Source organism: Corylus avellana, chromosome 7 (assembly GCF_965113065.1).
Source record: "Corylus avellana chromosome 7, dhCorAvel1.hap1.2, whole genome shotgun sequence".
Lineage (NCBI taxonomy): Eukaryota > Viridiplantae > Streptophyta > Magnoliopsida > Fagales > Betulaceae > Corylus > Corylus avellana.
This window is the reverse complement of record NC_142496.1, coordinates 24,908,762-24,922,945: the sequence shown is the minus strand read 5'-3', so window position 1 is coordinate 24,922,945 and position 14,184 is coordinate 24,908,762. Positions and strand designations below refer to the sequence as shown.

The following is a 14,184-nucleotide window of genomic DNA, read 5'->3' as shown; positions in this document are numbered from 1 at the left end:
TTCTTTGTAATTCGTCAAATAGCCGATGGTGCTTTTGTGCTTGTGATTTCAAAGGCCCTTTAGAATAGCTGCTCAATACCATGACATGGACACCTTGTTGGGCTTTTATCTTATTACTCTTTTTTTTTTCTTTTTTTTTTTATCAATTTTTTCTCTAACAAAAATTTTATGTCTTCAATTGATTTTGATCTTACCACATTTAATGCAAGCATCCCGTTAAACTTTGATAAAGTATTTTTTTTTCTTTTTTAAATCAATTTATTAAATTATTTTTTGAGTCTGGGCTCTCCCTTCACGTACTTTCTTTTTTCAATTCATTGTTTGTTGCTCCCGAAGTTTGTTGGAATCTACTGTCGGATGCCAGTCGCAATCACCGGAGGTTGCTAAAATCCACTGCAGTTTTCGTCGGAACTCGCCCAACGCCTATCATTTTTCTCCGTCATTGATTTACTGTACGCGTTAAACGCCAAAAACTATTTCTAATAAATTTTTTTTTTTCGTTGAAAATATTTTCTAACAAAAAACCTTTTACGTTGAAACCAACGAAGCCAAAATAAAAAATGATGCTTTCTTGATCAACTAAAATACAGAATTCTTAATTACACACGTGATAGAAAGGGTGAATCCTGTTCCCACAGACAGGATGTAATAAGTCGACCTTTTATGGAGCTGTTGGATAAAAACAATGTGATCAATTGTTGTGCACTTGCAAAAATATATAGCTTTAGCCATTTTCAGAGAATATACGGATATATATATATATATATATATATATATATATATATATTCTTGGATGCCAAGTTGTCTCCACTTGTCTTAATTTACTGTTTCTTAGTGGATAAGATTTAATTTCTATGGCTAGTCAATATCTTTAATCCAAGTTGCAATATTAATGTGAAACATTGAGAACTGTGTGGCGTGTGGAGTAGTTTCACACGTTAACATTTAATATATATATGTTTCAATATATTCAAATGAAAATTAAGGTTAAAAAATGACTTAATCTGGCTATAAATATGATATCCTATAGCCATTGTGTTCACCAAGAAACCAACAATGGCCGGTGCTGCTGCTTCCTTTACCTCTCTTCTTTTGATATCTTCTCTTTTACTAGCTTATTCCCATGTGAGTGCCTTGGGGGTAGAGTACTCCTCTCTCCCTCTGGTGAAGGGGCTCTCATGGAAATATTACGACTCCAGCTGTCCTAAGCTTGAGTCGATTATCAGAAAGCACCTGAAGAAGGTCTTCAAGGAGAACATTGGCCTGGCTGCCGCCTTGCTCCGCATCCAGTTCCATGACTGCTTTGTTCAGGTAACAAACTCTCACACGTCCACCCATATATTTGACTTTAATTAAGGCTAGCTCCTTTATTAGAAAGAATGTTTTTCTTTTCTTTACTTTTTTTTTTGGTAAATCTTAAGGACGTGTTTGGCTAATGATAGAGGCATTATGTACACAAACAGTTTGCACCCCCCTTTTTTTTGGGGTTTTGGTAAAATTGCGTTTAACACTCAAAAAGTTTGTTTGAAGAAAAAAGTACCCGTTTGGTAAAAAAAAAAATCGAAAGAGCCTTTAAGGGTCCAAAAAGCCAAGAAAATTGTCAAAACGCATTTTTAGCAAAAGTTTAAAAATAAAGTTTTTATCAAAAAAACGTTTTTTGACTTAAAAATTTTATTTCTCAAACACAATATCAAGCACACTCTAAGTCATTTAAATTGCAAGAACAAATTAAAGTTGCCGACTATGTATGTTTGATAATAGTTTTGAAAAGTTGGATTTGGTTTTAAAAAGTGTTTTGATGTGGTATAAATATGAGAAGTGCTTTTTAATGGGTTCATATTTAAAAAATATTTTGTTCTTTAAATTAATTGTTAATGATTTTTTTGAGTAGTGGCCGAAAGGCCCGAAACCACCCAAAATGGCCCAGGGGTGAAACCACTCGGTTTCAAGTTTTTATTTTATTTTATATTTTAAGAAATTTATAGTTTTTAGATTTTTATAATTTGTTTATTATAAATGACACATATCATAATTATGATCGGTGCTGACATGATATTTAATGGTTTTTGTTAAAAAAAATTAGGCAAAAATTAGGTGTATAGACCTATTTGTTATTTTTGCATACCATATAGAACTCTTATTATGCACTTTCCCATTAAGTTTTGAAAAGTGTTTGTCAATTAACTTTGAGAAAAAGTGTAAATTTTTTTTAAAAATTTTAAAAATACACCCATTAGTCATTACCAAACAAAGTTTATATTTTTGTCGTTAATTTTGTTTGAATTTCAGCGTAAGCTGAGATGACCTTTAACTTACCTTGTATACATTTTCCTCTTTTATATTCCTATCTTTCGTAGTGTTTGTCACAACTTAATTTAGCGGATATTTTGACTTGAGCCACCATGACTAATTAATTAATATTTGTGTAACATAAATTAAATAAATATGCAGGGATGTGATGCTTCGTTGTTGCTTCATGGATCAACCAGTGGACCAACCGAGCAGGATGCTCCTCCCAACCTTACCTTGAGGCCCGAGGGATTTGAGGTCATCAATGATCTCCATCAGCTCGTCCACGATAACTGTGGAAGTGTCGTCTCTTGCGCCGACATCACTGCCATAGCAGCACGTGACTCTGTTTTTCTGGTAAATGACCCGATCAAGGGCTCTCTTGTTCGAGCCAAAGTCTCATTAATTTTGATCCGAATCTTCTATATGCATCTTCCTTCCAAAATATAGCATCAAAATTTTATTTTGTTTCCCAAAGTTTTTAAATTATTTTTCATCTAAAATATTAAAGTCTTTGTACTTTTTTTTTTTTTTTTTTTTTTTTTGGGGGTAGTTGTCAATTTATGTTATTAATAAGTTTTTTACTTTTTAAAGTATTGGTCACTGTTGTTATTTTATTATTTTCAATTATATAAAATGTTGAAAGTTAATTATAATATAGGGTCTCAACAAATTTAATATAAACTAATACAAGGTTCAAAGTAGAGTAACGTGCGTTGATTCTTAATAATTAAAGACACCCTTATCTTAATTTTAGTACCATTTTTATTAAAAGATGTGATAGACTCGATCCATTTGTAATATAATATAAAATGGACTTTAATTAATATTAAATCCTATACTCTAATTATAATTCCTTGCATTTTATTAATTTGTTGCAGTCAGGAGGTCCCGACTACAATTTGCCACTAGGAAGGAGAGATGGTCTAACCTTCGCTACAAGGGATGTAACATTGGCCAATCTTCCCGCACCCTCAAGCAATACTAGTGTCCTTCTCGACTCTTTGGCCACCAAAAACTTGGACGCCACCGATTTGGTAGCCCTCTCCGGCGGCCACACCATCGGCCTCGGCCATTGCGCCGCCTTCATCGAGCGGCTCTACCCGACTCAAGACCCTACACTGGAAAAAACATACGCCAAAGACCTCAAACAAGTTTGTCCCACGCAGGATTCCAACGACACCACGGTGTTGGATATCCGGTCGCCCAACAAGTTTGATAACAAGTACTACGTTGACCTCGTGAACCGGCAGGGGCTGTTCACGTCCGACCAAGACATGTACACGGATAGCAGGACAAAGGACATTGTCACTAGCTTTGCTGTCGACGAGGATCTCTTCTTCGAGCAGTTTGCCAAGTCCATAATTAAAATGGGGCAATTGAGCGTGTTGACGGGCAACAAAGGGGAAATTCGTGCCAATTGCTCTGTGAGGAATTCTGATAATATCAAATTGGCATCTATGGTGGATGATGATGATCAGGAGAGTGCATCTGAATTATGATCGAGGGTGGTAATTAATTGTGATCAACTCGTGGCCTAGCTAGTTAATTTACATATGTATTTTCCTTTCTTTTTTTTTCCTCAATGTTTGTGTGTTTGAAACCTTGCTTAGTTTAATATGTTACAACTATGATAAATTGCTCCTACCAATTACCGACAGCCTACCGACTACAACCGAACCAAAATTATCCGTCAACTGATTTATGTGAGTCAAAAATCGGTATGAATTTTTTTATACTAACACAGTTAATCGGTATAAACTTTTTGTTGTCAGTTAACCGAACCGAACCAAATCAAAATCTGCATAACCGAACCGCCAAATTTGATACGGATTAAGGCTTTGACGGATGGACTTTGCAAAGTGATGTTTTGTTGAAAGTATTTTGGTAATTTTTTTGCATCTTATATTCTTATTGTTTGCATCTTATGTTCAATAAGTTATTTTAGCAAAGAAAAAAAAAATTAATTTTTTGCTTATTTAAAAATAGCATTGGCCCAATTAAGCACATACTGAAATTAACCGAAAATTTTGAAATAATTTGTTATCGAAATAAAATCGGTGAACTAATCGATTTAACCGACAATTTCGGTTAACTAGCTGAAAATGACTCTACCGAACCAAACCGAACCAATACCCATCCCTATTGGGGAGCCCTTTTAGAACAACACGCAAAATAAAATACGCTCTTTTTTCATAGCATGTCTAGATGTGTAGATTGTGAGTCCACTTTTATCCCTCTAGCATGATAATTCCAAAATGTACATATGAAGTGGTTCAAACTTAGGACTTCCATTTTCGTACTCTTATAAACTACAACTTATAGGAAATCATTATTCAAGCACGTACACTAATGAATAATAATAATAATAATAATGGGCCTTACCAAAAGAAGTCTCTTTTGCTAGACCCTAAGCCCTAGTGATTAATTTTGTAAGCACTAGTTTAATTATGAATTGGAGGTTTCTTCCGGGCTGGTGTGTAGTCCATAGAGATAAAATCTCCTTGATCACCATTAATGCAGCCCTCTTCTCTTGTCATAAGTTGACTGCGGTGACTCAAATCATGATCATCATCATGAGTGGCATCAACCCCACAGGAATCCTTTCTCATACTCCGTGCTGCCAAAGACAAATGATGGGATTTATAGAAACTAGTATTATTGATTCGATTTTATACAAAATAACATCAGAAATCACAATTCAGTAGAGATAATTAATTTACCTTCAATCACAAGTGAAAAGAAGCAGAGAAAGAAAAATACCACAATCACTAGAACCCCAACCTTGCATGCCAAAACTACTGGCTTCATGTTTACCGTTCAAGTCTTCCGATCCGGCAGAAATGAATTTGGATATATATATATGTTCTTGCCTATATATGCTTCCCCAACTTTCTTGTATATATATAGATAAATAATAGATAGAGGGCTAATTAAGTAGGCCACAAAATATTGAACATGTGGTGTAGTACTACAAAGCTAGTATTGTCTTTGCGTGAGTACTTACATTACGAAATAGTGATTTTATTTATTTATTTATTTTGGTCTTTTTCTATTAATCGAATTAGCCAATTAGGAATTGCATTATATATGCGGATGAAATGAAGTGGAATTGTTTTTCTGGGGTCGACATAAGAGACATAGTTCTAAATGGCTGAAAAGCAGCCACGTACGACAGCATGCGACGAAAACTTTTGTACGTATGATCAGTTGCAGATATACAGCTTGAATTTCATATAGGAAAAAAGATAAAACAAAATGTTTTATTGGATCATCTTTGCATGGTGATCGTTGAAGAACACAATATGATTAGTGTAGCGTACGTGTTAAATAATGAAATAAGTGATTGGTTACAGTTAGTTGCACATGATTATATTGTACTGAGAAATGGCGAGATTGGGGAAGCAGCTATGTCTATGCGTGTCATGTTTTTATGTATTTTGGCATTATAGTATATGATTAAATTATTATTATTATTATTATTATTTTAAAAGAATTAAATTATTAAATTATTAAATCTTTTCGATGTGGGATTCTTTTTTTTTTTTTTTTACTCATACAGTATACTAAACACCAAAAATTTAACTGATAAGAAATGTGAAATTTAATTAATATTTGTAACACTCAATGCCAAGTATAGGTCTTTTAATAATTGAGGTTCAATCTGTGCAATATTTAATTAAACTAGGTAGAAACCACCTTATAAGGTATGGGTCTTAGGCGGCCTCAAATTTCTAATTAAAAGATCTCCAAAAATATATGTTTTTATAAGAATTTTTCTTGAAAATTTATTTTTCACCCTCAAAATATACGTTTGTCAATTTTTATTTTTTATTTTTTATAAAAAAAATTGTCTGGCCCTTGGGGGTGGCTCTAGGGTGGCCAAAGCCCCTCAGGCCAAACAGTTGCTCTTGGGAGTGGTCCGGCCAACCCTTAAGGCTATATCAAAAAACAAAAAAAATTATATTATTTTATTAGTTTTTAAAGAAACATTAAATAATATTTTAAAATTTTTTAATGAGTGAGACACGTGACAACTTTGTGGTCGTTGGGTCTCTTTAAAGAGATACTGACCATGAACTGAATCCCCTCCGGTCCAAAATAGATTGGAGAGGATCCATTCCAAATAGTAAGACGCTCATTTAATGATTTGGACCCAAGATGTCGGATTTCAGTTGGACGGATACAATAAGCCCATGACCCATCGAAGTCGACAGTGCTGGCCGGAACAAGCTATGTGTATGGAGGGCGATGGTCAGGTCGAGGCAAGGGTACAAAGGCAGGGGCCCACGGGCCCAGTGGCCCAAGGCTAAAAGTCATCGAGTCAGAGCCGAACACAGCGTGCGCTAGATTCACATTATTGGCCTTTTCTGTCTTCCCATTGCAAATTTTGGAAGCCCCTCGCTCACATTATTGGATTTGAGATCAATCCTTTTGTTCAACCATTACTTCTATTTGCCGACAATCACCCAACAATGAACAAACGAATCCAAACCCAGTACTCAATATTTTCTTTAATTACGTGGATTAATATGCTCCAGAAAAATAACGCAATAATTTGCTCATTATCCAAAATAAATAAATAAATAAAAATTGAAGTAGCAACATAACGTAGATCTTCTCAACGAGGCAAAAGAATATGCATAATGATTATTACGATTCTTGTGTCTCAAATGAATTAAGTACAATCTTAACTATGTGTATATAAGTTATTGGGCACCCTCGATTTCTTTGTAAACAGGTTTTTAAGGGTGAGTTATATCCAAAAATTGTATCATTTGTATCATAGTCAAATACTATGTTACGGGTTTGAGTCACAAAAGAGACGATCTATAGGCTGGGTTTAAATATTAATAGGTGAGTGGAGCTGTCAAAAAGAGAAATTTCTACTATCGGGTCAGTATCAATAAAGTGAGTTGTCGTAGACGTTAGCTGTGGAAGAGTGATATTTTGCAAGTTGATCTCGTGCAAATTTAGTTTGCATGGAGAATTTTGCACAGTACACTTATATTGTTGCTCAAAATCAACAGTTCTTTTAAGGAAAAACTTAACCTGTAGAATAAGAAAGAGGTCGTTGCCGGCCTTAAAGGATCAAGGACACTCTGACTTCCAAGTTAGTAGAAGCTCTCTAGAAATAAGAAAGTGTGTATACCTCGTAAGGCCTCATTTCCTTTTATAGGCCCCCGAGTATGCAGTTGAGTGAGCTAGCCATGAGAAAATTGACTATTTGAGTGAGGGTGTATTCGGGTATGAGATTGCTAGGTTGCTGGGTTGTCTGGTTATCTGAGATCGACAAGCCTTTTGGATGCCTGGGAGTTGGTTGGGCTTTTCTGAAGAACGGACCCTTTTTTGAGTCCATTGATATTCGATCGGACCCTTATGAGTCCTCCAATTTCTTTGAATGATTACTAGATTCACCCATAAAAATTAGAGAAGAGTATCCTTTAGGCCCCTAATAGGTCTTTCTAGGTCGGCCGGCAGTTGGTGTTTACCCATGCCAGCTCTCCATTCTCTTGATTCCAATGATATTAAAAGTTACGCATGTCTCTAAACGACCCAAACTAGGTCGTTTTGGGCTACCACATGGTGCGGTAGTTCAAAACTACCGCACCTAAGCTGGATCCCTTGTGGAAATATATGATTCTATTGTTGGAGTAACTGATCAGATGTATGAGCCATAGATAACAATTGGTGGCCTATCTAAGGCTACGATAGTGTATATATATAAGATAAATACTATGGATTAATATTTTTTTTATATTTAGTTAATTTTTTTTTATATATATTTGGTTAATTTTTTTCTATATAAATTAATTATTAGAATTGTGAATTCTACATAAGTCAATAATAGACCACACAAATTTAAAAATTAATTTATTAAATTCATAAAAAATATACGCCAAATATAAAATATTTATTGATCAATAACATTTCTATGTATATATTATTACGTTATGCTGATGCGTCCAATATTTCAGTACTTACCTGTTATATCTTGTCAGTCTTGTCTGTATTAGAAATGAAGATCGACATTTCAAAGGATCTCACTTATATCAGATATCTCGTGCAAGAAGACATGATGGTGGCCTTGAATCATCATAGCCATGCAATCGAGCATGCAACGTGTTCAAATATGATGCTCATATGTAATATCTATTTTCCATGCGCAATGTACACCATCTATATTCAAAAATAAAAAATAAAAAATAAAAAATAAAAACATATATAGAAAGGAAAATGCGAGGAGACGAATATGCGAGAGTCAACGTAGACATATACTTGCAAGTTTTTTTCAGTTACCTTTTCTCTTCCAACATGATTCAAATCTTAATCATGTAAAATTCATCCTCGAAAATTTACTTGTAAGGAAATGGTGTGTAAGAGCTTTTATATATATATATATATATATATATATATATATAAAAGATTGTATTTAAATCATATGGGATATTTTGGACCGTAATATACTACCACATTTTGTAGCCTTTTTTTTTCTTCTTTTTTTTATCAGCTCCATTCATCTATTAATATTCAATGGCTTAATCTTATGTCAATATATACATAATACTAAGACATTTTAACCTAACTTATAGGTCGCCCTTCATGACTCAACCACAAAGGTGCGATTCATTCGAACTCATACTCGACAAATTGCGTCTAATTTCATACTCAACGTAGTGGTTAGTTTTGATATTAAGTTGTAAATCAACTTGTAAGGAGTGGGTATCTAAGAGCTTATATTATATTTATGTCATATATGTAGGACACTTATACGATCGTAAAACGTACAACATCTTAAATTTATTTTATTTTATTTTATTTTAATGTGAAAAGAGCAAGATTGAGTTAATGTGATAATAGAGGATAATATCTTCCAATGTGTGGCTCAGAGATATAAATGCAAATCCTTTCATAGCTTGATAGGTGGAAGATATTGGTGGATATTCTCTATGGTATATGGTTGGAGAGAGACATCCATATACATATCTCTGAATATCTGAATTTTTTTTTTCTTTTTTAATTGTTTATGGGCTCTTTAATCATCGGGCCTTGCTCCTCACTCTCTCTCTCTCTCTCTCTCTGTGGACTATAAAGTTAATAAGGCCCATTTCGTCCCAACTGGTCCTTAGAATCTCTCGGGTGCCCACCACAAGATAAGAGACTTTAATTACCATGTAACTAATTGACGCTTGTCTAGTTTATTTTCACTCTTCTATTTGAAGTAGAAGCCATCTATGTTAAAAAAAATAAGGACGTGTTTGGTATGTAAAATAAACTTCAGAACAAAATGGTTTATGTTAGAGTATATCATGAAGTCCAAGAATAATAGTCACATTATAAGACTATTACTGATTAACAGTTGAAGAATATTTGAGTCACACTTGAAGACTATCACTGCAGTTACTGGTGAATAATTAAAGATTATCACTAAGCTAACCTAACTAGAGTAAAAGTCTATTTGTATTCAACATGATTCTTATATAAATAGAAACATGTTATTTTGTAAATATTACTCAGAGAAATGAGAGCTTAATGCAAACTTGGGGCTTGATCTTGTGAATGTAGGTCATAGACCGAAGTCATCTCTATCTTATTATTCTGCTTTATTATTTCCACATTATGAATTCTTTCAAATTATACCTAAATTCTTTTAGACCTCTCTTTTTCAAGCACTTCGGCTTTGGCAACAAATTGACTTTAGACAATCCTTTATGTTTGTGTATGCTAATAAAAGTTTGTTCTTCGAATCAGAAGATGGCTTCTCAAATCTAAACCATGTGGAATAAAGATATGCCTCCTGTTTTGTTTGTTCTCTTCGATTAGGTCTTTCCTAGCTTCTATTTTTTTAAATGCCAATGCAGATTATCTATTTCAAGCTTTTGAGTTGAGTGGGACTTGCTTAATTTAAAGCAATTTTGTTGCCATTGTTTTTTTTGTCATTATGCAGCCTCGTTAATATTTTTTCTTATTACTCTAATGTAATGTCATTTTTAAATTTGAACAATCAACTTCAGTTTCATGGGTAAGCTTTAATATCTCCCTATCGTTGAAGTTTTTTCCAATTTGGGAAATAATTTTAAAATTCATTTACCTTCATGAGTAGTGCTCTTTCTTGTGAGTCTAGGGTTTAATTAGTTACGATTAACTGATTCTTTGATGGGTGTAATTTTTATATTCATTATGTTAGAATACGTGGAGTTTGGTTTTGTTGAAAGTGCTACTGTTTAAATGTGACATTTTCTAAGGCGTCGAGTGTGTTTGAGATTGCGATTTCGCAAGATTAATCTGCTTTTTAAAAATATATCATAAAACATAAAGCGTTTGGTATTGTGATTTAAAAAGCACTGAATCTAAATAGGTTAGGGGGTGCTCGTGCTTATTTGAAAAGATGAGAATTTAAACCAAAATCATAATTTCGCATAACAAATATTTGATAAAAAAAAAAAACTTCTTAATATGTTTTACCAAATGTCATTGCAATTTTAAAAAGTATTGATTTCAAAAACGCAATTTTTAAAAATATATTTATTGAAACCGCAATCACAAACAGACCCTTCGTCAATTTTTTACGGTTTAAATTGACATGATCACTTGTATTGTTTATCTAAAAAATAGTAAAATCTCATTGAAACTTTGTGAACGCAGTCCTTAATGGAAAACTACATAAATTTATGTTTTTTGATTGTTCGGTTTTGCGTTTTCTTATTTTTGGCATTTCACGAAATATGATAGATAAAAATAAAAGTAAAGAAAGGACATTCCCAATTAACCCAACCTCAAAAGTTAAATGATTATAAATCATACCAAAGCCCAAATAATTCTTGCCGTGTCACAAATGACATAATGGTGTGGCTTTTCCATGGACCATAGTACTAGCTAGGCATGGCCTAGCTAGCAGCAAGCATGAGCACTGACAGCATTTGGCAAGTGAAGTGAACCAGGTTTCCTTTCTGCATGAACATATTACATATATATACACTTTTAGGACGCAAGACTAAAAATCTCCCCCACAACAGAATATAGTGGGTCTTTGAGGGAATTGCTTAGGCACAATGGTCTTTTCAAGATTAAGGCACATTTTCACAGATACCGCAATATCAACGGTAATGATATTTGCACTAGATTATCCCTACCACAAAATTCAGAAGTGAGAATAATCCAAATATGTACGACAAAGCAGAGCAATCGTGATAATGCCTCATGCATGAAAGAAACACCAAGGCCCACAGAGCGCACTAAGCCAGCAACAATGGCATAAAGTGGGATCAGGATCCCATTGCTTTCATAAAGGTTGAGAGCCCTGCTGACTCACAAAGTTGCACTACTATATATCTAGCTTGACTAAACAGCATAAATGCTTGCCTTTGCTGCTTGCACATCGCTTTGCCAAAACTTATCTCCCAAAAGGAATTAAAAAGGAGGAAAAAAAAAAAAAACAACCCAATTGGCTGCACATACCCCAACCTTTTTGAACTCATTTCTGCTGTTCCAGACTGTTGAGGGCCCAGATATTGACAGGCTCACAAGATAAATTAAAATTCTTATAGTTACATTAGCACACTAATTAATTACCGATCGAATGAATCAACTTATTACTAGAGGATCATATTACATGCCCGCATGCCTCTAAGGCTCAAATACTAAAAAAGTCAAAGATCATGCCAGAATCAAACCCATTGGCTAAGCGCACACCAGGTTGCACCACAGTCTATCCCTGCTCTAGTCTAGGGTTTCAGGTAAACCTTGAGAGACTGTCTCATACCCATTTTTATTAGCTTTACTCTCTCAGCTAGGATTTGGATTGATTTGGGTGTTGGAGTGCCTCTCAAGTTTTATGAGATGAGTTAGATCTATAAATTTTTTTATGGTATTAAAGCCTTCCATTGGATGAATATGACCTACATTACTTATCCCATGACAAGGACTAAAAAAATAATGGCTTGCACGTGAAGGAGAGTGCATGTTGAGGTCACATTGCCTGTGAACAAAACTTTGGGCATGTTTATAAGAAATAGGCAACCATTTCCTATGGAATCGATTTTATGAGATGAATTAGGCCTATAAATTTCTTCATTCTAACAATCATTTCCTTCTTTTACAGGCTAAACTTCTCTCTAGAAGGTGGCTTAGGTCACTGTAGATGTTCATTTTGCACCCACAATAATAGTTAATGGTTTATAAAGATATTCATTTATATTAAGTCTCATATTAATTATTTATTAAATAAAACTATGCTTTATAAGTAATTAAAAATAAAATAAAATCAAAGCAAATCAAATCAGCTACTCCTTTTAGGATGATATCTAGCTACAGCTAAAAGTGTAGGTAGGGCTTTTAGTGCATGGTTACACATATGATGGCATCTCCTACACCTAGGCCCCGCAGCCACCATCACCACCACTGACCCTCATGATTCCCAAACCCAAAACCAAAAGCAACCTACCAACATCACACATGGGCTGCCACCACTCCGAATCAATGATGCTCGTACCATTTTTTCTTTTCTTCGTATATATGATATATAAATAAGGCGTGGAGAGAATATATTTTCGCAACAAAAGTAGGTCATTTTAATTAATTTTGGCCATGGAAAAGAGCAAGTCATTCCCTGAGTACTCCTCGTCTTATTCCGGCGAGTTCGGGTTCCGGGACCGGTCAAGCTCCTACAACTTTAACGGGCCATGCGAAAAAGGAGACGGGTTCGCGGCGTCGAGCGATCCAGAGCTGAAGAGGAAGAAGAGGATTGCTTCATATAACGTCTTCACCATGGAAGGAAAGCTTAAATCGAATGTAAGAAACAGCCTCAAGTGGATCAAGGACAAGTTCACCGACGTACGCTATGGTGTGTGATAATCGAGTCGCATATATTACATCTATAATTCATGAAGAGTGCATGTCCGTACGTTTTCTCAGTTTTCATGGATCCTCTATAAATATATTTTGTGTCATGGTCTTGTTTAATTGGTAGTAATCGTCAAGAAGATTTGAGGGGAAATTTCCGCAAAAAAAGTTTTGCGTGGAAACGGGTCACGATCGATCGAGTATGATCACTTGGAGTTGGGTGTAATATGTTTTGGTGATATATAGTTGAGAATTTGAATATTTTTATTTCTTTGGTTTCTTCCTTTATCTTATATATGAAATAATTAAATAGAGAAAAAGAAAACAAAATAAAGAATATATATAACTTTAATTCCTAGCCTTGAGAGTTTTGAGACATTCCATTTGGTTAAAGGATATTAGGAAAGTAAATAGAAAGCTTTATATATATACTAAAGGACTTGGATTAGCTTTTTTCTTTTTAAGAGTAATTTTAGCCATTTTGATTTAATTGTTGTCACTTATCCAAGGATTTTTTTTTTTTTTGGGGAGCAAAATTAATGTAGGCATGGCTGGCACAATACATCTCAACCTTTTCTTCTTCTTTTTTCCTCTTAATCACGGAGACAGTAGTTGGAGCTATGTATTAAGGAATAAGCTAGAAGCATGCAGTTTAAAGGTAAGATAAATCCCACACGTACTCCGCCATATCGAACATTAATGGACCCAGAACGTGGTTTTTGGGTTAAACAGGTTTAGATTTGGCTATATTTTGATCAGGAGAAATGTCATACACATTCTCACTCTCATTTTCACACACTCTCAAATGTTAAATTACTATTTATCCTAAAAAGCTTAACCTGGTAAGAAAATGTATATTTAATAACTTAACCATTATTTTAACACTCCTTTTCATGTGTGGGTTCAAACTCTCTTTTAATAGGTGAGACCCAATACGTGGAATATTTAATTTAAATAGTGAGTGATTTGATGGAAATATCTTGGAATCAAGGTTCAATCCTATGACCTTTGGTTTTGATATCATAGTAAAAATCATCATTAGATTTTAGATTC

At 34.2% G+C, this 14,184-nt stretch overlaps 2 protein-coding genes across 2 annotated transcripts; both read left to right on the top strand.

Annotated features, from left to right (window-relative positions):
• Positions 1-1,056: 1,056 nt before the first annotated feature.
• Positions 1,057-3,943, top strand: LOC132184432 (peroxidase 12-like). The gene is made up of 3 exons (XM_059598062.2): positions 1,057-1,311; positions 2,452-2,646; positions 3,171-3,943. Exons 1-3 carry the CDS (start codon positions 1,057-1,059, stop codon positions 3,789-3,791), a joined length of 1,071 nt encoding a protein of 356 aa, XP_059454045.1. The 3' UTR covers positions 3,792-3,943.
• Positions 3,944-12,731: 8,788 nt separating this feature from the next.
• On the top strand, positions 12,732-13,400 carry LOC148584714 (uncharacterized). Its single transcript, XM_088518632.1, has one exon. The coding sequence runs from the start codon at positions 12,877-12,879 to the stop codon at positions 13,138-13,140; it is 264 nt and encodes an 87-aa protein (XP_088374758.1). The 5' UTR covers positions 12,732-12,876; the 3' UTR covers positions 13,141-13,400.
• The last annotated feature ends 784 nt before the right edge of the window (positions 13,401-14,184 follow it).